The following is a 26,844-nucleotide window of genomic DNA, read 5'->3' on the forward strand; positions in this document are numbered from 1 at the left end:
TCAAGAAAAAGAATTGATATCTATCAAAAAGATTTTGTACAGATTCTGTTTACGCGATCAATTTAAGATCTAGACTCTTACAAAACCTTATTACATCATTGGCCTATCAAAATTTCTTAGCAGAAAGAATGGTGCCTACAAAATTTTAGAGACACGATTATTTTCACTATGATACAATTAAATAACAAACTGCAAGACAACAGGAAACAGAAAGGGTTAAAAAAGCACAAAATGCGTTCAGAAAAGTCAGTAATCTCCTCTTCTACTAGTGACAAGGTCACTAGTGATATCATCCTCTTCATTTTCGCACTGTTGCAGAAATTCTCTGTAAGACTCATCATAAGCCGTAGCCTTTTGCAGATAATTAATCGCATCGCTCTTGCGACCAACATTCATTAACGCACTGGGAAAAAAACATGTACTAGTTTAATCAATTGTAGAATTGGAATAAACATGAGGTCTTTTAGAACTTGCCTATCTAGGTGGAACTTCAAGAAGATAAACCATGTATCAAGAATCAAAATAAAAACTTTACCTTGACAGTAGTACTAATCCATCATAGTAATGGGCCTTGCTCTTTGGATCCTCTGGCTCTTTCAAAGTGCCTATTCGTTCCAGGTGTACAAGTCCATCTTCCATCTTACCCTGTAAGAGAAAATGAAAGGTGCAATATCACTATCCAGTATATAACTTAGACATGAGTCTTCACAAACAAGCAGTACTGAGTCGAACTGTCCAAGGTTTCAGGCTTGGTTCAAGAAAGGAGCGGCCTTGAGATTTCTGACACTGACCAAGCCCAAAAATATGGCAAAGTCAAGCTTAAAACACCGGAATAAAGGAAGAAGCTGGGTCCAACTTAGCTCTGCTGAGAGAGCAACTTAGACAGTCATCATATTTAGAGGGAATAAACTTGTCTACAATCATTAATATGAAGATTCCAGAATCAGAAAAGGAAAAAGAAGAGGAATTGAATACTATATTGAGCACTATTCTAGAGGTGTCAGCATACTTTCAGCTTCGTCTACCATCCATCCAAACTCCAGGCTCTGAGAAATCAGCCTACAACCAATCCACCTTCATATAACTTGTTTGGTTCAATCTCAGTTCAAGTCCAATATATGGAATGAGAAAAGAAAGAGAGTGAGGCTATAGCTAATTAGGAATGGTGAAAAACGGTAAAGAGAGAAAATATGCAATGGCTAGGATTTCTTTCAATAAATGGACAAGGCAGTAATACAGAGAGGAGGCGTAATCAGTTTGTCCACAACATGGAGAGGAGATGGGGAAGAGCAGCTAGGAATTGGGGGAAGTCTGGTTGCTTCTTCACTGTCATTATATAGAAGAGCAGCAATCAGCGGGTCATTAGGGGCATGTGGGGTCCTAAGAATAAAACATATCTAAGAACGGAAGATGAGTGATCGAATCATCAGTGTTATTCAGATTTATATGGACATTAAAGCAAAGAGAATTGATAAAAACAACAAGCTAAATGTACTTCAAACATGCTGTAGATGACTGAGGAATTTCACAAAAACGTTTTAATAAAAAAGAGAACTAAGATGAAATTTCTAGCATCTACAACTCCAGAGAAAAAGGAAGAGTGAGATATTGTACAGAAGCCTTTTCTCGTCTGAAAATCCATTAAATTTTTTACCACAATACAATTTCAATAGTTCAACCCACTACAAGTACCCAAAATAAATCCCCTACATACATGGTTTCTCTATCTCCGTCACTCTGCCATGTCACATGGAATCATGTAAATGGTGCAAGGTATGCAGTAGACTACAATTCTTATTGATTTATGTCAAGTAGATATGGGTCTAAGATGAGCTTCAATGGAGCGGTTGAGGAGTAGTTGTATTATTAAGTCAATCATCAAGCCAAGTTCTCAAATCACCATTACCTGTCGTATACAGGCAACACCTGCCCATTGAGATGATAGAATCAGCAGATCTACATCCTCAATTTCCATTTGGTTCTCCTTTAGCAGAAGCTGAACTTGCAGAAATTGACTTTAATCAGTAACAAATCAAGTCTGCAGGATTCTAGCAGCCAGATTAAGTTCACTTAGAATTATGAAGTTTTCTGCAGAGTAAACTGCATACTACATAAACTTTAAAAGGTCACAAAATATAGAAATGTAGATTTGGGCCTTCCCAAATTCAGTCACCCTTTCTATGAACTGAAAACATTTTCAGGAAATTCTTAATCCACAAAAGCAAACTGATATTTCTTCACTCAAGAGATCAGTAAACTGAAACTGAAATGTGAGACTTCAGGCTCAAACCTTAGCAATAGCACGTTCCAGGTATTCAGTAGCTTCTGGTAAGGAACCATCTTGCAACAGTGTCTGGCCAATAATAAGCAAAGCTTGAACATTCTCGGGATCCTTGGTAAGAGCCAGTCTGTAAACATACATTAAAATGTGGATGCTACAGTGAAGAAAGAAAAGAAATGAACCGTTGAGGATTGCTTTTATTTATGGAGAGACCTACCGTAGAGAGGACATAGCTTCAGCTTTACGTCCTCCTGCTAAGAGTTTGATTGAAAGCTGATGAATTTTCAATAAACTAAGATTTAGACAGCAGCAAGAACGATTCAATATTTCAAGTCAACATTAGGAAAAGAAAATAGTTACTCACATTAACCAATTCACGAGGTGATAGGTTCTGGACAGATATTTTGCGCTGACTTTTTGATGGATCTATTTTGATTTCTCCAGGATTACCTAACTCTTTCTGGTGTGCAGCTGCTAATTGAGGATCCTTCTGAGGTAGCCCCAGTTTTTTGCGAACATCTGGATGGTTTAGAGATAGTTGCTGTATATAAAGAAGTAATGAGCTCTAAAAGGGGAGGAAAGAGAAAAGAGGGGGAGAGGGATTCATCAACCAATATTTGATTGGATCTCTAATCTAGTTCATTCCTTCCCGTGACAATAACTAGAATGGAAAAAAGGGGAATGTCAACTCATCCGTAAAAAAAGCTTAATTTTTCCATTACTCACCACTCTCATTGATTTCATGAAGACGTGCAAAGTGCAACCTTAAGAAGCAACATTTTTCAGTGACAGCTAGTGGACCAGGAAAAATTTACAAACTTAGAATACACCTGCTATGTACGATCTGCTAGACCAACTAAGTTTAGAGGGAGCGAAAGCGAGAAAAAGAGATCATAGACATTTTCCAAGGGACGTTTGAAGAAATTTCCATCTTCATTATCTAGTAGTTGATCTATCACTCTCTCTTTCCACTTTAGAAGCGCCAAGCAGACTGTCTAGAGGGAGTGAAAGCGAGAAAAAGAGGAGATCATAGGCATTTTCCAAGGAAAGAGAAGAAAATTTCCAGCTTCATTATCTAGTAGTTCATCTACCATGCTCTCTTTCAAAGTTAGGAGGAGGCAAAAGCTCCAGACATTTTGCATGGATCATGCAAATTTGAAACTTGATGCCTTTTTGTGCAATAAAACCTCCTGGCTTCCAATGCATAATATAAGAGGCGACTACAATTCTTTTTTTTGATAAGGTAAGAGGTTACTACAACTTCCTAACAATAACAGATTATTTTAGCATTTATCTGCACCCCAGTCAAGCAAGAAAATAAAGTTGGGACGAGGAGTCTCAGGAAGAATACTTCAAAAGAGATACCTGAACAACAGTCATTGAACTATTGGTAAGCCAATAGACTAAGCTCCCCTGAAAAGTAGACAAATGAATAAAAACTTCATGTCATGCACACAACTCTTTGTCAGGCATATCAAGATAAAAGGGCAAGCGAATGAGTCAGAAAGATAATGAAATTTGTTTTACGTTGCAACCCCCTCTCCAACCCAACACCGAAATTTATTTATAAAAAACAAAAGTAAAAGCTAGTGACCCATTAATGTTAGCATCTATTTCACTACTAGTTACTTGAGGCCTGGGCTTAACTCAAGATATAAAGGTAGTCATCTTTCAATTAGAAAAGTATAATTTATTACTCCCTCTGTCCCAAAAAGATTGTCCTCTTTTGACTTGGCACAAAGTTTAAGAAATAAACGAAGACTTTTGAAATGTGTGATCCAAAACAAGCCACATCGCATAAAGTTAAAGGGTTTCTAAATATAGAAAGGAGACAATCTTTTTGGGACAGACTAAAAAGGAAAGAAGGACAATCTTTTTGGGACAGAGGGAGTACATGTTTTCTTACTGCATAATTAACAATTCAGTGGCACATTAAATATGTATTGTTGATAAGTCTGCATTATTATTAATGTTCTTTAGTCAACTAATTAGATAATTTTTAAACAAAAAATTAATTATGAGGAAGGAAGTTTAGCAGAAAAATCATCAAATACTAAGGGGGCACAAGCAACTCGGCATTCTGTAAAGTAACATAATTTAAATTATGTAAAATAATACAACTCGGTGAAAATCATAAATTGAAATATATTGACATTTTTATGAATTTGTGAGCATATAAATTTTGTATAGATAGATAGAAAGAAATAGATTTTTTTAGTACTATTAAGTTTTAATTTCACTCATACTATTTCATGTAACAAGAGTTTATGCTAGCTAAATGTGGTGATTTAAGCTTAGTTTTTGACGAAATTAAGGGAAAAAATTAAATTCATTAAATGACCATCAAGAATCAATTTAGTTCTTCATATATAGATTATGCTTAAAACTGTTTCTTCTAAGTTAATATTGCAATTTATAGTACTTTTTGTATTTTTAATATCTAAATTTAATTTAAAATATTAAGTTGATCTAATTCAATTTAGCTTCATAATTTAGTCAAATACTCTGGCGAAATAAAAGATGTCCCATAAATTAAAACCACGGCAAGAGTAATTAGTAAGATCTAATAAATGCTCCGGTTGAAACTGATAATATGGCTCCATAATTGCCTAAATTTTACTACATAATATGTATGACAACAAATAATGTAAAGGGTAATTTAGTATCCTTTATATCCATATTATATGGTGTTTTTAGCTTGTGCTAGAAAGTAAGAAGCATTTTACTAAATTACCTTAGTTAAATAGTACCAACTTAATATTATTTTTTGGTTATGTATAAATTCACTTATCTAAATAATAGGAAATTTAGTAAAAAAAAAAAACTATTAATACCTACTCAATTATATATATAAAAAATTATGCGAATTAAATATAAAAGCTAAAATACAATATAATATGAACCGAAGGAAGTAAAGAACAAGAAAAAATTCACAAAAAGTTATTACAATTCAATATACACCAATTACATAAGCCCACATAAAAATTTACTTAAAGAATGAGTCCAAAAAATGAGATCAGGCAAAAGACAAAACAAAGCCACATGTAACAACACCATAGGAGTAAAATTTCTATGAGGACTACAAAAGCACCCTGTTATATATAGTAGTAATATATATAGTAGTAATACTATGAGGACTACAAAAGCACCCTCTTATATATATAGTAGTAATACGCCAATTTCATAAGCCCACATAAAATTTTACTTAAGATAAAGAATGAGTCCAAAAAACGAGATTAGGCAAAAGACAAAACAAAGCCACATGTAACAACACTATAGGAGTAAATGTTTTGTGAGGACTACAAAAGCACCTCATTCCCTCTTGTATATAGTACGTAGTAAAGTAATATATAGTAATAATACACCAATTACATAAGCCCACATAAAATTTAACATAAGATAAAGAATGAGTCCAAAAAACGAGATTAGGCAAAAGACAAAATAAAGCCACATGTAACAACACCATAGGAGTAAAATTTTTGTGAGGACTACAAAAGCACCTCACTCCCTCTTATATATAATAGTAATTTGTATGTGATCAGTCCATCGCAGCCGCCAATTTTTTCACATAAGCCTCCAATACCACAGAAACTAAATCTAGTTCCTCCATCAATCATCAACTTCAAAAGCCACAGGGGCATTTTTTTTTTTAAGAAGGTAACATATTTGTATATACTATATAAAGCCTAATTACAGATTACAAAAGTGTACGCATCTGATCCTGTGTCATCTCAAAAAGATTCTATAATACATCAGAGATTAGTTCATTATCTTCTAAACCTATTCCTTTACACCAAAAGTAGAACAACCCTAAACACTTCATTTTAATCTTCTGGAAATGGTGGGCTTTCCCTTCTGTCAAATTTTATATTGTACATTGAGGGAGTCGTCGGGTCATATTTCACATGGCAACTCATTACCTCCCAAAGCATCAGCTTTCACCAATTTCAAACAACCATTAGAATGTGCTACTTGTTCACCACTATATCAATTACATCAATTACATCTCTTATACCTAGTACAGTCCATCTCTGAGGCTATAAAAGAGAAAGATTTGCAAGAGAAGCTAACCCTATCAAACAAAAACATTCAATCATGAAATACTACTTACAATCCATCCAAAGCATCCATAAAGCTGCAAATTACAATGATAAAAATCTCCAACAGTGACTGTCCAGAAAGCCTAAGGACACATATTCAAGCTAGACATGATGCAGACTACCTAGAAAAGAAAGAACATCCCTACTATCCCAATTCATAGCTCTAACATGACGAGTTGCTCCTTACCGTCTAATAGTTGTTATAACACGGGTAATGAGATACTCGGATCAAAAGCAGAAAAACCAGTATATTTACAATACCAAAAGATTTTTTCTTTATATGGAGGAAATATTTGTAAGATAAGAGGGGGTCATAAAGAACGGAGGTGAAAGTTAAAGTGTGCCTCCATTTACAACCTTCAAGAAAACAATGATTCCAGCTATTGTGGAGACCAATAAATTGACAGGACTAAAACAAAAGGTTTCCAGGGATACCAAACCAAACAGTTCAAAGATGACAAAAAGAATCAATTTCCTTCTTCCAGTTAACTTAGAATTGGGCCACAAAGCTCAAAGTAATAAGGAAAATATGGGATGCCAGGTTCATATTTTATTGCAAAAGAATGACATAAAAATGGACAAATCTTACAGCACATAAAATTTTGTAATCACATGGTTGATTACCTGTGGCATATTGAATGTAATAAACAAAAGGGGTAATGTCAGGACCTCCAAGTACATCTTGTAGTACTGTAACAAAAAAGGCAATTGTTAGACTTACATCTCAAAGTTATCATCAATAACGCAGAAAATGCATCACGACGCCGGGAGCTAAAGTTTCAAAAGTTTAACTTTGCGTATTTTTCTGCAGCTCCAAGATGCTAAAGCTGCGGTAAAATAGCTGAAATCTATCAAAAGCTGCAGTGATACTTGTCACAGAAAAAAAATCCAAACCCAAGAAATTTGTTTGCCTAATAAACTCTTAGACAAAATCAATAATCTTAACATCTAGTCTACAAGTCTAACCAATAATCTTAACATCTAGTCAACAAGTCTAATCAATAATCTTAACATCTAGTCAACAAGTCTAATCCAAAAAAAAAAAAAAAAAAAAAAAAAAACTTCGAAATTCTATACTTTGATCCTCATGCTCCGAAACTGGGTATATTTTTATTCTTATTGGAAAGGAGGATAGAATCTTTTAGATTTTTTAAAATTTGTAGGAATGACTATGGTAATAAGATAATCCATAAATATAAGATGTACCTCTACAATGTTGTTTGAATAGAGATTCGGCCAGTTGCTTTATTACGCAGCACAATGACGAAAATCACTTCTAGATTAAAGTATGCCGATATGTCAAATAAATTTCTGCAGATTACTGACCTTGGCCATTATTCCCAGGAATCCACTCATTTTTCCAACTGAAGATTTCTGAAAGGATACCTGAAGTAATAGGAAGAGAAGATATCAACTCTATCAAAAAGCTCAGAGACAAAACACCTCGAATATCACTTGCATAAAAACTAGACCAAGCTCACTGTATATTCAAATACACTTGACATTCTCAAAATAATCAATTTTGAGAAAGTGTTGCTGCGAAACTTGTTTTCCCCCCTTTCATTTCCTTTTTATTTCCAAGAAAAAAGTTTGTAAAAGTCGTTTGGTGCGTAAGGGCAGGAGAAATTTTAGGAAAACCTTCTTTTAAGTGTAACCCCTAGATAAGCCAAATGATGTTTTTCTTTCTTGTTTATTTATATTTTTTATTAGGAGTAGATAACACTATCTGGTGTAGCTAACACCAATCCATGTTTTTCAAATTTCAAGAACACATGAGTTACTTCCCATTAAGTGAAGTCTCCTATTGGATTCTCTAACATTCTGCATCACATTTGGAAATACCGAGCTTTACGAAGCAGGTCTTATAAGTTAACTGAATATAGATGGCAGGACCATCCACCAATAGATTTTTTTTTTTTTTTGATTAAGCACCGGGTGTCCGGGTCTCTTTGAGCCCCGACTAATCCCGGGGGTGCACAGGCCCTCGGCAAGGAGTTTCCCGCAAGTGCACCACGGGTAATTCAGGGTTTTACCCCAGTCCGATGGCCCTCAGAAATTGTTTGCACCCAGTGGGTTTCGAACTTCACCAATAGATTATTTTTCCTTCCAAATAATCTATGAAGGGGCAAGGAAGAAGCAGCAGCAATGACATACGGTGGGCGTCTGGGAGGGTAGAGTGTACGCAGACCTTACCCCTACCTTGTGACGGGTAGAGAGGATGTATCCGATAGACCCACGGCTCAAAGAAAGATGAAAAAGCATCAATAATAATAAACAGTAATAATAAGCCGTAATAGCAGCAATTTAATAAGATAACAGAGTGAAAGAAACAATCAGATACCAATATTCCTAGTACGGAAAAGCATCGTGCGCAACCCACTAACCCTCTATATTGACATACGGTGGGCGTCTGGGAGGGTAGAGTGTACGCAGACCTTACCCCTACCTTGTGACGGGTAGAGAGGCTGTATCCGATAGACCCACGACTCAAAGAAAGATGAAAAAGCATTAATAATAATAAACAGTAATAATAAGCCGTAATAGCAGCAATTTAATAAGATAACAGAGTGAAAGAAACAATCAGATACCAATATTCCTAGTACGGAAAAGCATCGTGCGCAACCCACTAACCCTCTATATTGATACTCGATCTCCAAACCCTCCTATCAAGGGTCATGTCCTCGGTAAGCTGAAGCTGCGCCATATCCTGCCTAATACCTCTCCCCAAGACTTCTTAGGCCTACCTCTCCCTTTTCTCAGCCCAACCACAACCAACCTGTCGCACCTCCTCACCGAAGTATCTGCGGATCTCCTCTGCACATGTCCGAACCATCTCAACATCCCCTCCCGCATCTTGTCCACCACGGGGGGCACTCCTACCTTGTCCCGATCACTTCATTTCTATCTTATCTCTCTTGGCATGCCCACACATCTATCTCAACATCCTCATTTCTGCTACCTTCATCTTCTGGACATGAGCTTTCTTAACAGGCCAACACTCCGCTCCATACAACATAATCGGTTTAACCACCACTCTATAGAACATGCCTCTAAGTCTTGACAGCACCTTATCACACAAAATTGCAGAAGCGTGCCTCCATTTCATCCATCCCGCTCCAATACGGTGTGTGACATCCTCGTCAATGTCCCCGTTGCCTTGGATAACTGACCCTAGGTACTTGAAACTTCCTCTTATGGGGATCAAGCCTCACGTCCTCGTCCGCTTCCTGAGTCACGCCATTGAACTTGCACTCCAAGTATTCTGTCTTAGTCCTACTCAACTTGAAACCTTTAGACTCACGGGATTGTCTCCACACCTCCAGCTTCACGTTAACACCGGTTCGCGTCTCATCAATCAGAACTATGTCATCTGCGAATAGCATGCAACATGGCACCTCCCCTTGAATGTAACGCGTTAGGGCGTCCATCGCCAAGGCAAATAGAAACGGGCTAAGCGCAGATCCATAGTGCAGACTCATCATGACTGAAAAAGGTTCCAAGTCACCTCTCAACTGTCCTTACCCAGGTCTTGGCTCCATCATACATGTCCTTAATCACTCTAATGTATGCTATAGGGACACCTCTAGCTTCCAAGCATCTCCATAGAATCTCCCTCGGGACTTTGTCGTATGCCTTTTCTAGGTCAACAAATATCATATATAGGTCCCTTTTCCTCTCCCTATACTGCTCCACCAACCTCTTCACATGGTTAATGGCTTATGTGGTCGATGACCCTGGCATGAATCCAAACTGGTTCTCCAAAATAGACACTTTCCTCCTCATCCGCATTTCCACCACTCTCCACACTTTCATCGTATGGCTCAACAGCTGGATACCCCTATAGTTGTTGCAATTTTGGATATCTCCCTTGTTATTGTACAATGGAATCATCGTACTCCACCACCATTCTTCGGGAATTTTCGACGTCCTAAAAATGACTTTAAACAACTGAGTAAGCCACTCCAAGCCTACCCCGCGTCCCTGCCCGCCTTCTTCCAAAACGCCCCCGGGATTTCGTCCGGCCCGGTCGCTCTTCCCCTGCTGCTCATCTTATGCATAACCCCCTCTACCTCCTCAACCTTAACACCTACAATACCCAAAATCACAGCAACTCTTGGAGTGCTCCAATTAACCCAGGATGATGTTCCTATCCCCTTCTTCGTTCAAGAATTTATGGAAGTACGTCTGCCATCTTCGTCTAATATGAGCATCTTCCACCAATACCTTGCCTTCCTCGTCTTTGATACACTTCACTTGATCCAGGTCACGGGCCTTCCTCTCCCTCACCTTAGCTAGCCTGTATATCTTTTTGTCCCCGCCTTTTTCCCCAAGTTCTTCATACAAACGTCCAAATGTTGTAGTCTTAGCCGTCGTAACCGCTAACTTTGCCTCCTTCCTCGCCATCTTATATAACTCCCTATTCATCCTCTTCTCCTCCTCGTCTATGCTCCCCACTAGCTTCAAATACGCCGCTTTCTTGGCTTTCACTATACCTTGGACCTCTCCGTTCCACAACCAATTCCCTTTGTGACTGCCATGTAACCCTTCGAAACCCGTGCAAGGAAGAAGTATCGACCATAATGCTAGGAGCAAAAACAAAAATGATGCCGGCACGCAGGTTTCTCATACCTATAGAACTGTAAAAAAAAATTTCCTTTTCCTACTTGCTTCAGGCCTGCCTCAAACATGAAACAGTATCCAAGACCACCACCATCGCAGGGAGGGTAGCAAAAGAACATGTCTGAACATAAAGTGATGGTTAACCACACGAAATTAATCATGTTGACAATCAAATACCTAAACATAAGTAAATTGGATAGCAGCCCACCCTCCAAATAGAAAAAGAAAAAGAAATTATATGTCAAAATGTATCTAGTACCAAGGACAAGAATAAGGTACAGGTCTCTTGATCCCATAGTGAAACTCGGGTACCACGAGTTAAGACAACAATGAAACAGAAAGGTAGTAAATCTCAGGTTGATAAAAGCAAGATACCTGTACGTTGACATAATGCAATCCTGCAATCAGTAAAGGAAAGACTGGCCCAAAAACGCCACTAGGGAACTCAGTTAAGTTCTGGAACCAAAGAGTGCCCCCCTGCAATGAAATAAAATGGAAATAAGTATCATCAAGTGGACAGAATATTTAAACCCAAACGAATTTCAAAGCTTTAAAATATAGTATATAGAGGCAGGAATTAGAGTACTAACTAAAGCAATTTTGAAACAAATAACTATATACTTCGGCTAGAGATTAGAAGAAAAAGTGAAGACAGCGGTTAGGAGCTTGTAGAGAGAGGTGGATGAGAAGCTAAATGGTTCCTGCTAGAGGAAGATATGGAGAATTTATGGTATAACTGAGTGGAGTTTTGTGCAAGTTCATGGTCTGGAAGGTGAGGAGTCCAAAATAGGGAGTTGGGACAACATTAGGCTAGTCTCAGGATAGGAGGTAACATGGATTAGAAAAGGAATTTCAATAAGATAAGGTCGTCTGACGAAAGCGTGGGATGTGAGACATATTCTAAGGCAAGGGAGGGATCTTAAATTTTATTAGTTATCACCAACAAGTTGACTACCCTCAGACAGGTACCAGATTTACTAGGTCCAAAGCTGAGGAGTCAAGACCAAATCAACACTTGAAATTTCTTATTTTAACAGGGTTAATCCAAGTTCCACTTCTCCAACTAGCATCGACTAGCACGAGACTATTTATCCATCATGCAAGATTGGATCATACACAATTTTAATGGAATGCTGAAGTGTCTGACGCCTTTCATATTTGAAAGTATGTAGTTGTATAATTTCTTGATGTAGGCCTTATTAGGTCTACAGGGCACTGTTATCTTTTTATCTTGCCAAGAAACTGAAGTTTCTCCGGCAGAAAAGAAGATCCTCTCCTCCATCGTGGAGGAGAAGGGCCCCCCGGAAGGGAAACTCTAAACGGAAAAGTGATATTTTGAAAAGTGGCTCATCTCCCGAGAGAGAGAAAATCTGGATGTCCTTGGCGGCTTGGCCGCATCAGTTGTTTTCCTGTTCTTAATGATTCTGATGCCCTGCTACAAACTTCCCAAATACCTTTTTTTTAAGTCTCTCAACCAGTAATTTGGCAGCAATCTTGTAAGCACTTCCAATAAGACTGATAGTTTGCAAACCTTTAACTATATAGCGCCTTTCTTTTAGTGATCAATGCTATAAAAGAGACATTACATGTCCTTACCATCTAACAATTAGTGAAAGTGTTCGGATGATACGCTTGTATTCTGTAACATCGAGGAGGATTAGCTTTACTTGCGAATGATACACTTGTGCATCTAACGGCGAGAAGGATCAGAGCTATAACCTCAAGTGCACACTATCATGGTTTCAAGCGGTGTCAGTGGAGGATAATATGAAAAAGTGTAAAATTAACTTGTGGTTGAGAACATCGGGTTGGCCAGGTCTTAAATTGTAAGGTTGCTTCCTTCCCGCGGTTTATGTGGGAGACTACCGTTGGCGTTGGATGCATCTCACGAGGATGTACGGAATGAAACTCATTGTGAGAGTTGAAAAAAAGCTAGTCGGTCCAAAACGAAGTACCTGCCGAATGGATGGAATAGACACAAAATCAGAAGTACACCTCCAACATTCTGACTTTTTTTTTTTTTTTTGAGAAACAAACATTCTGACTTGTTACATGTCCTTATTGTCCACTCTTATGACCATGGCACAGAAGTTTGAAGAACTACTGAAAAATGTTGTACTAGATGTGAGTTGGAAGGTAATAAGGAACACACAATCAATTTCGAAACAATTAAACTCCTATAAAGGTAGCGGATTCCGGAATGGGAGACTTGACGTTTGGGCCAGAGGACCTCACTTATAATGTAAGACGGTCAGCTTTGATAAATCAGACACACTAAATCAGAAACCGGTGCCATATGGAGTAGCATTGTAAATAAGTACTATGAACAGTTGCAAAGAGTTTTACACGAATGTTACACTAAATCATGCAATGGAACTAGAATTAGTTTCTAGAAGTAGAGATTCTGCATCGAATCCCTTTTCTGTGAAGCTTTGACGAATAATTTTAGTATCACAAGCAACAGATAATAGTAATTTCCCAGATATGCAAACAGCGAAGAGCAGAAATTTTAAGGGACCTGAGTTCAAGAGATATTTAAAAAAACTGAAACATCAGAGAGCTCAACAGTTTGCTTCGATATAAACAAGCAAAAGGTCATGCAGATGGAGACGGAGAGAAACGGGAAGGGCAGTGGGATAACATGTTTACAGTTAAAACTTTTTATAGCAGGCTACTAAAAAGGGAGAACAAGGATTTTTTTTTTTTTTTTTGATAAAGTAATCAAATGTCATTAGTAAAGCATCAAGAAGGTGCAAGGTTACAGGTGGGCAAAGAAGCCACTTCAAACAAAACAGGAAGCAAACTTAGGCTAAAAACCTGTAAAACAGCCAAAAGGAATCCTGCCTATTGTACTAAGCTAAGCCTTTTTTTTTTTTTTGATGACAAGGGAACCCACAGCCACTACCCTTCTGGTGCGCACAGGGTAAACCCAGCTCCTGTGCAATAGCTCGCAAACCACACAGCAGAAATAACCCGTACTAGGCAAGCCCCGTGCGACGAGCTCGACTCAGAAGGCAAATCCCCTGCTTTTGTGGATTTTGTTACTTCCCTGTCTTTAGCTTAGCTTAACCCGCAAGGGTGGCTCAGTTGGTTGAGCATGGGGCTTTCATAATGGAGGTCTCAGGTTCATTGTGGAAAGACAGGGAAGTAACAAAATCCACCAAAGTATCCACACTGTTTACAGGGGTAAGAAAATGCCAACTAAATAAGCACTCTAAACATCTAGCCTTGAGAGTACTAATAGGAGTTGAGATTCCATCAAAGCATCTGCTATTTCTCTCCTTCCAGAGACACCAAAAAATAACTGTAGGGATCATTCTCCAGATTCTTTTGATGGTTTTTCCAACTCTCCACAGTGACCAGCTTGCATAGGCATCTTTGATGGATAAGGGCATTACCCAGTGAAGCCCAGTTAAGGAGTAGAACAAATGCCAAAGGTCAGCTGCTGCAGGACAGTGTAAAAATAGATGGTTTACTGTTTCATTGTCCTGCCCACACATGAAACATCTATTGATAAGAATTATTCCTTTCTTCTTGAGATTGTCTTGTGTTAGGCAGGATTCTCTAAGAGCAGTCCAAGTGAAGCAGGAGACTTTGAGAGGCTGCCTAGTTCTCCAGACATTGTTTCATGGGGAGCTATTCTGATTGAGGAGAACTTGAGTGAGAAGACAAACCATATTAGCTCGTACTCTATTTTCACGAAAAGGGGGAGAATGTCAATCACTTGCAGCTTCATCGACCAATTTCATATAAACTACAGAACTTAAAGTGGAATAGCTTGGAGTTAAATGGGTAATGTGAAGGAGTTGTCAGAGGTGAAGGAGAGCATGGAACATAATCCCATTGGCGATTACGTGGAACTGACGATCACTTTGTCCAGATTAGTGGGACATTTGTTGTTTTATATGCACTTCTAGACCATAAATTATATTCCAGTCATGTTTTTTTTTGTGAAAGAGCTTGTATGAGGGTTTTCCCCTTTACATCAATATAGTTTACTTCATCCGAAAAAGCTATGTCAGGTGTCTTTAAAAGATCCTCGTGCAAACCATAACTCAAGTAAAATCCAGATAAAAAGAGGATGGTCGCGGTTGGTTGACAATCAATGTAATAATCTCATTATAATGAATCTCCTAATATTGAATTGTCTGAATAAACTGGAATGAATATAGTGATTATAGCCAGACAAACTAATAGTTTGGGTTAGGGCATAGTTTGATTGATTGAATGGTAATAAGGGACAAAGAAGGCTGTCCAAATGATAAAAATATGGTTCATGATATGATAAAAAATAAATAAGAGAGGCTTCTTTAATTTGAAAACCATTTGGGATACCTCTAAAATAATGGAATACAGAATAGTGTCTAAAATGCCCTCTTTGTTTGCAGGAGACAGGAGAAGCAACAAGAAGAGGAAAAAGAACAAGGCAGACGAAATACATTACTTATGTTGCATATATTATGTGCCTCACTTATTTGAGAACTACCGTGTTAGTTTCACTGCTATGTTATTGGATTGCATGTTATATGCAGTAACATGAACAATCCTTATACAGTGAGCTTTTCACTAGGTGTATTAATTGAGCCTTGTAAAGATGATGATTCAAAACCAAACTAAACAATTAAGGGGAAAAAAGAAAGAGAGTTACAATAGCAAAAAGAAAATCAACCCTACAAAAGAATTGCATAAATGAATAAGGGTGGTCTTACACAATCAAAGCCTTCATGATGATCCAGCGACATTCTTCTAATAGTCGTAATCCAAAGAAGAAAGCAGGGCACCTTGAAAATGCATAAAGATCAAAACCAAGATGGCAAGATTACTCTACCACATCCTACTTTCATAAATAAATACAAAATTCCATGCGTAGATTTCAAAAGCTTCGACAATACTCTGCATGTAAATTAATGCATCTAGTTTTTGGGTGAATTGTCCATAGAAGACTAAAAATAAAGCAAACAGACAAGGAAAAAGAAATATAACTTATTGTAGTCTAACTCCTACTTATACTAAACAGGCAAATAATGAATTCTAAACATGATGACTTTCAGAACATTAACCGAACTGGGTCGAAGACCAGAAAAGATTTTCTCAAGCAGATGACAACTACAGCTACTACTACACCTAATCTGCGATCGCAGCCAATGATGAAGCTAAGCAGGAAGAGGAGACTTGCGATCACACCACCCCGACTTGCGATCACACCACCCCGACTTGCGATCACAGCCCAACCGTTGGGGTGAGGCAGAATGTTGAACTAACAATCACGCGATAGAAATGATACTTTTTCAGGCGAAGAATTGCTCCCTTCGGTTTTTTATTGGTTCTGTACATATTTTGAGGCCAAATCAATAGGAGGTTGATTATAATGGGCTTAAGGTAGTTATGTTTTTTTTATTATTTTTTTTTTTTTTTTGGAAACTGAAAATGTCTTTCGCGGATTCGTAAGGTAGTTATGTTACTATAAAGAGCTTGTCTTTGTATTTATAAGCTAGACTTTGGTAGAATTAAGCTTGAAGCTTGTTGAGAAGACCTTAAAAGACTGCTTGAATTAAGCTTGAAGCTTGTTGAGAAGACCTTAAAAGACTTCTTGTAGGGGTAATTCCCTTGTTTCTTTTGAACCATCAGCTTGAATGCTTTTAGTAAGGAAATCCCTGTTTAAATATGTTTCCTCCCTCCTTTCTTTTCCCTTAGAGTAATTACATTGCTTGTTTTTCTCTTGGGTTAAACCCTATTCTCCCCTTGATTGAACTTTAAGTCCTTCCCATTTCCTTTTTTTCTTTGAACTGGAAAGTAGTAATTTACTGATATTAAAAGCAAAGCATGATGATGGTGCTTGCAGACACATAATCTGGGAACCCCCTATACTAAAAACAAAAAGAAGAGCTCCTATCTGCAAATATCAATAAACCTGAAAAGAACTAATGAATTCTAACATGTTGTCTTCATCATTTACATCTTGTTAATTGTAGCTTAGCTGCTGTCCAAGGACACATTTCCCTTCGATGCAGCTGGAGCTCCAGCTACCTCATTGGACCCCCATCAGATGCAAGCTAGCACTTTGTTCCACAAAATTTTCAATGGCTTTCTAATCCCACTTCTGCCCCAACATGTCAGCAGGTTTATCCCTTTGAGTGCTTCCTATTCATCTATCCCTTTGGATAAACAATTTTCACCCCCGTGAATCTAATATCAATTGGCGCCTAAATAGTTTTCGAACTTATTAGACAATCAGTCAGCATTTCTCACCTTTTCTGCTTTAGTAGTTTGGACCCTAGTTTTTTAATCTACCAACAGGATCTTTTGCCCTTCAAAAAATAAATTATACAAAAAAAATTTTAATAGAAAATATGTTAAGTTAGTTTTAATCTATATTCACCCATATGAAAAGACTCAAATTTGTCTAAAGCAATTGTGTTGATTTTCCAAATGCCAAACAAAACCAAATCTTTTAAACAAGCACAAAATCAATTCTCAAAATGAATATTGTCATCAAGGAACAAAACAAAAAGCAATCTCTTAGATCCAGATCAAAAGCTAAACCACTTTAAAACCCAGAGCAACCCATATACCAGTAACAAAACCCTTTTAGGAACCAAGAGGGGAATTAAGGATGAATAAACACTCCTAGCAAAAATATAATGTCCATTTAAAACCACTCTAAAGCTCTCATGAGGTCATCCTAGAAGATCCTATAAAAAGATCCTTTTTAGAAGATTCACTAGAGGAACAACATCTTCACAATCCCAACAACACCTATTCTTCTTCTTCTTCTTCTTTTTTTTATTTGTTTTTGGAGAAAACAGCTATTCTAAACCTTTTTTGTTTACATATATCACCACTCAAATGAGACAACCATGATTCAAGATTCAACTGTTTTGTTTGGGCTCACTGCCACCTTATATGTAGATCGTTCATTCAGCGGAACAACATGAAGCTCATAATTTGCTATCTAAACTAGAAGGCACTTCGCTTGAGGAAGGTTTTCTAGATCATATATTAATAACTTTGACTTGATATGCAAAATAATACCTTCTTATGTTGGAAAGAGCTTGAAAGCCTAAAATAGTAAGACTACTTGAAATACCAATTGGAATCATTTTAGTTTAGGAGGATCTACGGACAAAACTCTTGTAAATCATATAAAGTATAATGATCGGGGAATCTCATAGGAAATTGGAATGGCCAATTTCAGATTCACTCAGATCTTATTGAATTGTGGTAACTTTTTAGTTTTGCTACTCAAGGTTCCCCAAATAAAGGTAACAATTTCCTAGTGTTCTACAATGTATAATGAAAAAATAGTATTTATATAGAAGATCTTCTAGGGCATAAAAACTTCATATAACAAAATAGAAAGGATTATCACCTGAACTGTCAGAGAGGCGAAGTACCAAAAAAATGAAGGACAGCCTGCTGCTCGTTTCTCCTTGAAAAAGATTTTAAGTTGGTCCTTGAGACTCCTTCCTGACATAGGCGGAGGCAATGGAGGAGGCACTTAAAAATGCATAAAAAGATCAGTTGAAAATTAATAGCCTATGGTGTGCATACATCTTTATTAAGAGGTAAATACTATGTCCACTGTCTCAACAACTCATTGAGGCTAGCCTCTTCACTATTTCTTTTCCACCTATATTTTGGAGGGTGGACGTGTTGTTATAAGATAGACTCTTTAGGAAAAAGGAAATAGCAGCTGAACAGAGTTATCCTGGTTCTTTTTTTTTTTTTTTTTGGGTCTTTTAAATCAGTATTGTGTGGGCTAGCTTGAGAGCACCTCCTCAACTGATCTACTGGGCAACTTGGTCGGACCACAAGCATAGATTTCCCAAGTTATGTCATCAAGGCAGAAGCAGATGGGACAAACCAAGTATTGTAGCTAGGATTCGAACCTCATGGGGACATTGCGTAAATTTCATTTTTAAGGAAAAACACCTCAAGAAACATGAAATGACGAAATGAAGCTATAATCTACTCTACTCTAGGGTGAATATATACTAAAGCACTTGGAGGGAAAGAAGTAGAAATGCAGATAAAATTAAATTTTATATTTTTTTTGTGAATCTTGGGCAGGAATTATAGGCAACAGAAATTGAGAAAGGAACATAATCTTATTTGTTATATTCTAGTGACAAAATCACTCAGCATCTTACCAAATTAATTTTGCAAATAGGAAGACAAAAAAGTTTGTCTAATCCAAATATGAGAGCATCTCCTTTTAAGATTTTTTTTTCTTTTTTTTTTGATAACTGTGGTGTCCGGGCCAGCTTGCGTACCTGCCACCTCCCACCAAGGCTAGAACAAATAGGAACAAATCACCTAGTGTTTTGTCTCGGAATTGAACCTGAGACCTCATGGTGCTCAACCCACTTCATTGACCACTAGGCCACACCCTTGGGTGAATCTCCTTTGAAGAGTTTAATACTCTAAGTGAGCGTGTGGACAATATTTGGCTGAAGTTGAAAAATGAGAGTACTTTAAAGTTGAAGTTGAAAAACAGTATTCTAAAGTTAGTTGTGTTTGGACATAATTTCACTTGGGAACAAAGTTGAAGTTTTGTGAGTAACAACCATACCCTATTTCAAGTTGAGGTTGAAACAATGGACCAAATTAAACAAACATTGATTTGCAAATAACATCTCAATTTGAAGTTGAGATAATGAGCTATTTTGCAAGGACAACATGCCCTAAATATCTTTGGTTTGGAACTCCAACCAAAGGGAAAAGGTCCACCTAGGCATTACCCTCTTTCACTCCATCCTATTTCTGAGTTCCAAAATTAGCATATGATAAAGGAAAATGAATGTCTCAAGTTCAAGTCCCAACGGAAGCAAAATCACTGTGATTTCTTCTTATCTGTCCAAGCCTTGGTGGATAGAGTCACCCGGTACCAGTGTTGGTGGGAGATAGCAAGTACCCCGTGGAATTACTCGAGGTGCGCACAAGCTGGCCCGGACACCACGATTAGCAAGAAAAAGAAAAAGAAAATGAAAGGTGTTGAGAACAAAGCCTCACATTTAGGAAATAACTCTCCAATCCTCTTCAACTTGTGGAGTTGCAATATTACAAATGGGAATAATGTGAGCCTCATAGCCACTGTTGACGAAGCTATTATGATCCACCTGCATACCAAGTACATACACCTTATGATTTCAAAATCAAGGGCCCACATACTAGCATTGGATAAAAGATAGAAAAAGAAAATACTAAGACATTATGGATTGTTCTATGTGCTTTTGGAAGGAATTTCGTCAATAACAACGTTCCTCTTTGGTTAAAAAATTGTGCGGTCCCAGTGGGACATTTAGTGAAGTGAGAGTGGATTGAAACTGGAATGTTTTCCTGATTGGTACCAGTGAAGTACAGAATTGATCTGCTTAGCCATTTCTTTTAAACACAGAAAACATGATAATTCCAGCAAATGGCATAGTAGCTTCTGTAGAGAGTACAAGCCTGGTATATCCTAAGGCACAAAGTTCACATTGAATTACAGAAAATGGCATTTAGCACAAAACTGGTAAAACCTGAGGCATAAAATTCACCAGGAAAGATGCATGCTCTCTAAAATATCTAACCATTTTGATTTTGAACAAACCAGTTCCTCCCACCAAAAAATAGACACTACCGCATTTGGCTAAATTGAGGATCGTATGAGATAAGTAGGCATCCATTGTCATAAGTTAACAATGAATTCAACTACTTGTACTAGTTTTCCCTTACTTTCATCTATTCGCTATTCTGTTCTTGTTTGTCATCTTTCTCTTTCTCTTATTTGATAATTTACCCTCGATCTAGTCATTCTTGTGTCACTTGTTAACTTTACTTCATACACTAAGAAAATTAAGCCTATTTTGCGGCGACGAGATAGGTGGATGTTGTAAGTTAATAAGATTCCATGGGTAGTTCGCTTATTCTCTTCGGGCAACAAATCCTTTGTTCTAGAGTTAAATGACAACTGCTATGAAGTGGTAGAAAGACCACAAAAATCTTATGACCAGAGTTACGTTTGATACGCTTAATATTCTGGGCCTATGCAAACGCATAGAACTGGGAACAGAAGGGCAAGGTGATTTATGCAAAAGTTGGAACTATTAGAGCTAGGTTTACTCGTATTGCATTTTCCAGAATCAGTATGGGCAGATTCATCAGAGTGGTGGTAGTGAAAGGCAGCATAAAGCTACGATCATCATCCCCGAGATTAGTGACAATGTTGGACGGACTTGACGATAAAAAATCAAAGAAATTTGTAACAGAAGGGAAGAAACAGAGGCCAGAACCAAGCAAGATCAATAGAAAAGTGAGCTATGTCCAAGTAGCTCATTTAGAAGAATGGCCAAAACGGTAGTCATGTGCAGGATGTTAAGATATTTTTATTTCACTTTTGGTGTAAAGAATGCTTTTTAGAGGAGGAGGTTTCTTTAATAGATTTAATAGGGCAATTGTAACTGCTTTGTCTAGGTTTTTGGTGGTTGTGGGGGTTTTCTCCTTTGTAAATATGGCTTCAGCACTATCCGCAACGGTGGCTCAGTTGGTTGAGCATGGGACTTCCATAATTGAGGTCTCAGGTTCGAAACCCTTGCCTACGACAGCAAGGGATTTGCCTTCTGGGTCGAGCTCGTCGCACGGGGCTTGCCTAGTGCGGCTTATCTCTCCCGTGTGGTTGTGGTCTATTTACATTGTGCGCACCCGAAGTGTCGCAGCTGCGGGTTCCCTTGTCGTCAAAAATATTAAGGCTTCAGCACCGCCTTAGTGCTTTTAACACCGATTTTACCAATTTAAAAAAAAAATGGAAAAGACGAAATTAAACTGGTGAATGATGATTTATCAGATCCTATGTTACCATACTCAAAAAAATGATGATTTATCAGACCTTAACCAGTTTTGGATTGGAACAATTTCTCTTAGAAGCAGGGTGGATTTTCATTGCAGAGGTCTGTTGGCTGCTTAAGGAATAATAAGCTAAAGCCACCATGCTACGATAAATACAGCAATGGGCTAACAAAATATGGAAACTCCAGCAGGTGTAAAAGTTAAGGAACAGAATGACGAATACTTATTGTTCGATCGCCCTCGAAGATGGAAGCCTAGAGAATTAAAATGCAAAGTGGAAGTTTAATGAAAATGAAATGTTTCTGAAATGGCGGTCCCCTGTCTCTACTTGTAATTGAAAAAACTGCAAATCCAAGCCAGTGTGGGTCAAATTAATGGGTTAACAGTGTTTATCTTTTGGGGGTAGACTCACCCTCATTAACCGTGTCTTAAGATAGAATGCCAACTTATCTAATGTTCCGGTTCCCAATGCCAGCCGCAATGGAGAAAAAATTGAACTTCATGAGGAATCAGTTTGAGGAGAATACACTTAGGGAAATGGCAGGTGGTTCTAGGAGATAAGAAGAGTGGAGAATTGGGGGTCAAGAACTTAAAAAAAAAAAAAAAAAAAAAATTAGTGGTCAGGAACTTATATTACACAATAAGAACTTGTTGTTCAAACGGCTTTAGAGATATAACATGGATGGTCATGATATCTGCAAGAAGCTCATTAATGCTATATATGGTAAGAAGGATGGGTGGAACTCTCCTCCACTACAGATGAAACCTAATGGAGGAGTCTAGGAGGGAATCTTGTAGGCTCTGGGGAGAGTTCATGAAATATACTACATTGGAGGTTGGAAACGGGTGCAAAATCATTTTTTGGCCAGATGTATGGGTGGGGGGAAGAAAGTCCGAAGACTAAATTTTCTATTTTATTTAATTGTTTTGCTGTTGCTGAATTTCATTCAAATTCAGTGTGGATGATAAACTTTAGAAGGAATTTGAATGATTGGGAACTAGAAGACTTTTGTCAGATACTTCAGCAATTGAACTCAGTCCAGCTTGATCAGAGTCGGGTGGATTCTTTGATTTAGACAGCCAGTAAAGATAAATTTTTCTCGGTTAAAAGCTGCTATAGCATATTGCTAAAGGAGGTAGGTCATTGGAATAATACTTGGCATGAGAGATAATTTAGAAAACAAGAGTTCCAGTTAAGGTAGCTTCGTTTGGGATGGACTGCAACCTGGGGAGCATGTCTAACTCAAAACAATTTACAGAAGAGGGATTTTTCTTTATGCAATATATGTTACTTATGTGAAGAAGACCAGGAAACAGTTGATCATCTATTCCTTTACTGTAGATTTTCTAAACAATGTTGGAAACTATTTAAAATCTGTGGCATTTTTAATGCCTAGATGTAAGGAGCTTATTAGAAAGCTGGAAATTTCAAAGGGTACTCGAGGCTGAAACAGATAGGAAAGACCTTTTCACTTTGCATCTTCTGGACCTTATGGCTGGAGAGGAATAAAGCTTGTTTTAAATGGCATGGAATTCACACTTCTAAAGTTAAAAAATGAATGTCTGCATAATCGTTTTTCTGGTGTAAAAGCAATCTGTTAGACTGAACAATACATGGATTTTCTAGAGTTGTTAGGAAGGAAAGAGTATCATCTTGTCGTTTGGCCTTGGTATGAGTTCTGTTTCCTTTTGTACCGGCTTGGTACCTTTTCAACAAAATTTTACCTTACAAAAGAAAAACAACTTGTACCAGTCCTGAAAGCCTAATGTTGGCTCTTATCAGATAAATATTTCTAATAAGACAACAACAATTTACACGAGAAATCATATTCGATGGTAGTAAGCACTAAGCAGAGCACAAGCTAAAAGCCAACGAAAACGTTGAGTCAAATTTAACTCTTGACACGCACCTATCTACCACTGAAAGCCCAACGCAGGCAAGCCATTCCAAATTATGCAGGCCCTTACTATCATAGACATGCTTCCAGCAATATTAACACATTTTCCACCATACATTACAATTCACAAACTAAAGCTCTCTTCAATCAGTGTCTTAATATATATTTTCTGCATTGTTTGCCTGACTTCTCTATACACATTTTCCGCATAGCTCTTTTCACCTTACTGTATCAATATCAAAACACATTTTCTAGAACTAAATTTCATAATTTTTTTATTCTACAACGAAACTCTTAAGTATTTTTAAACTATCAGAAAAAAACTTAGACTTTTGAAATTCACACAAACACATATAAAGGTGCTTAACAATAATTTTGGAACGAATTTTCTGTATTGTTAACTCAACTTCTGTATATGCATTTTACGACAATCTTTACAGCTAAACTTGATAAATTTTTATTCTACAACGAAACTAGGAATTTTTAGACTATGAGGAAAAACCTCAGAGCTTCTGGAATTCACACAATCATACATAAAGAAGGTGCTTAAGAATAATTTAAGAAGGAATGTAGAATGTTTACCAAGGGAGTCCAGTAAGGTCATGACAAGCATCCAACAAGGACATCAAGGCACGTACTGGAAAAATTGACTGGTCAACAACACTAGCAGTAACATTTTCGGTGATCAACAACTCCGTGTTCTCAACCACCGAGTCACTGATGAAGTCGCGAGTGGAGAAGGAACGGCAAAAGCGAACACTGTGCGGAATAATAGCAAACTGCGGCTGTGATGGTAATAACGAGTTGAGAAAGTGGCTGTGGCGGCGGTTGTAGTGATTGGAAGGGTTTGAGGAGGGTTTAGTACTGTGAGAATGTTGTGAAGAAGAAGTGAAATTGTGGAGAAAGTAGATTTGCGGTGAATTGCGACAGTAACGCCGGAGCTGAGACAATCTCTGAACCGACATGATCGGCGGCGGACGGCGGGCCAAGAGAACCACCAGATGCCAATTGTTAGTACCTATACGAAAAAATTGGTACTACCTTTAATTAAATACGATTTAATTCATATAATTTATTAATTACATGAGTTTAATATAATTTGTTAATTAACGTGAAAATTCACTTATCGAAAGGGTGATAAATGTCAAAGAAAGCAATTAACTTCTTTTCAATTATACGTAATTGAACTCTCTTTTGAGACAAAATAAAAACGCTAAGTGAGCATTTATTATGAATTCGAAGGGAGTAATATATAATTCGTAACTACAATTTTTTGGCAGCAAATTAAGATTATTGTTATGAAATATAACAACAAAAGTACAATAAAATAAGAGATATAGCCACAGAAGGTGGGGAGAGAGATATTTTATTGTTCTTCAAACTGATGTACAAATTAACTTAATTGACTTTTCCATTTATAGAAGAAAAGAAATTGCCCCAAGGCTTTTCAAAAACTGTTGGCAAGCTGCCTGTTTGAGCTACTTGCAAGTCGTCTGTTTGATTGTAAGCTTATCCAGAAAATTATAGGAGTACTTAAATGTGCATCCACAATAAGGTGTATTTAATACTTCCCCTTAGATGTTCATTAATAAATAATGTGTCTCGTTAAAATCATACTATGAAAAAATCAGTGAAGAAATCCTAGAAGGAAAAAGAGTACACATATCTAGTGATACACATTACTAATTGTCTCAATAAAAACCTTTACCAGGAAAATTAAATGGATGATTATAAGTTGCCTGTTTGAGCTACTTGCAAGTTGCCTGTTTGAGCTACTTGCAAGTCGTCTGTTTGATTGTAAGCTTATCCGGAAAATTATAGGAGTACTTAAATGTGCATCCGCAATAAGGTGTATTTAATACTCCCCCTTAGATGTTCATTAATAAATAATGTGTCTCGTTAAAATCATACTATGAAAAAATCAGTGAAGAAATCCTAGAAGGAAAAAGAGTACGCATATCTAGTGATACGCATTACTAATTGTCTCAATAAAAACCTTTACCAGGAAAATTAAATGGAACAAAATTTTGGTTAAGGGAAAATGAATACAACACGTGTCTTACCACCCTAATCAAACCATCACATAATTGTAGAAAATGATTTACTCTGATCTTTTATACCAAGTTATCATATATTGAGATTGGCAGTGCCTTTGCGATCAGATCTGTCAAATAATCATTTAGCGAACTAGTTGGTCATCTGCATCTTCATTCCTTTGATGGAGTTCTATCATCGTCATGTGATATTGTTGGAATCGTCATATGATATTGTTGGAATCACACCAAGTACATTCTTGATTTGCTTTATAAATTGTTATTATCTTTGTATGATTTGATTGTTGTGTAAAATAACAAGATATGACAGTCCTTCATGGAAATAGATAACATGTCTGGATCGATTCTTATCGAATCGATAAGGAAGCGAAGTTGGCAGTTTCGGCAGCAAAAACGACAGCTTTCGAACGTCTATATGCAGAATTAGAGGACAAAGGCAGGGATAAGAAGTTGTTCAGGCTAGCCAAGGTGAGGGAGAGAAAGGCACGGGATCTGGATCGAGTAAAATGCATGAAGGACGAGGATGGCAAAGCATTGGTGAAGGCAGCTCTCATTAGACGAAGATGGCAATCATACTTCCATAAACTCTTGAACGAGGAAGGTGATAGAGACATTGTGTTGGGAGATTTGGAGTACTCTGAGAGGCGTTGCGATTTTGGGTATTGTAGGAGTGTAAAGGTGGAGGAGGTTAAGGGTGTTGTTCGCAGGATGCGCAGGGGAAGAGTTACCGATCCTGACGAGATCCCTGGGGAGTTTTGGAAGAGTGCGGGCAGGGCACGTTTGGAGTGGTTGACTGGATTGTTTAATGTTATTTTTAAGACGACGAAGATGCCTGAGGAATGGAGGTGGAGTATGATGGTCCCTTTGTATAAGAACAAGGGTGATATTCAAAGTTGCAACAAGCCAACAACTATACAGGGATCAAGCTGCTAAGCCACACTATGAAAGTGTGGTGGAGATGAGGGTGAGAAGAGGCGTGTCCATTTTAGAGAACTAGTTCGGATTCATGTCGGGGAGCTCGACTACAGAATCCATCCATCTTGTGAGGAGACTGGTGGAGCAGT

The 26,844-nt window shown here is 37.5% G+C and overlaps 1 protein-coding gene across 1 annotated transcript; it reads right to left on the reverse strand.

Annotated features, from left to right (window-relative positions):
• LOC132626989 (ALBINO3-like protein 2, chloroplastic) lies at positions 1-24,891 on the reverse strand. The gene is made up of 14 exons (XM_060342029.1): positions 24,309-24,891; positions 20,014-20,120; positions 18,371-18,498; positions 15,711-15,782; positions 11,377-11,478; positions 7,708-7,767; positions 7,006-7,071; positions 3,647-3,694; positions 2,646-2,822; positions 2,499-2,554; positions 2,291-2,408; positions 1,907-1,996; positions 536-645; positions 1-403 (listed from the first exon to the last, which is right to left on the reverse strand). Exons 1-14 carry the CDS (start codon positions 24,689-24,691, stop codon positions 247-249), a joined length of 1,674 nt encoding a protein of 557 aa, XP_060198012.1. The 5' UTR covers positions 24,692-24,891; the 3' UTR covers positions 1-246.
• Positions 24,892-26,844: the final 1,953 nt, after the last annotated feature.

This window comes from Lycium barbarum, chromosome 2 (assembly GCF_019175385.1).
Source record: "Lycium barbarum isolate Lr01 chromosome 2, ASM1917538v2, whole genome shotgun sequence".
Lineage (NCBI taxonomy): Eukaryota > Viridiplantae > Streptophyta > Magnoliopsida > Solanales > Solanaceae > Lycium > Lycium barbarum.

What these genes read in the sequence shown, in the direction of transcription:
- LOC132626989 (XM_060342029.1), bottom strand. Translation starts at nt 24,691, where the DNA reads ATGTCGGTTCAGAGATTGTCTCAGCTCCGGCGTTACTGTCGCAATTCA. An exon ending in GACCTTACTGGACTCCCTTG is followed by an intron (nt 20,121 to 24,308) that starts GTAAACATTCTA and finishes CTTGGTATGCAG; the next exon opens with GTGGATCATAATAGCTTCGT. An exon ending in ATCATGAAGGCTTTGATTGT is followed by an intron (nt 11,479 to 15,710) that starts GTAAGACCACCC and finishes ATTTCATTGCAG; the next exon opens with GGGGGCACTCTTTGGTTCCA.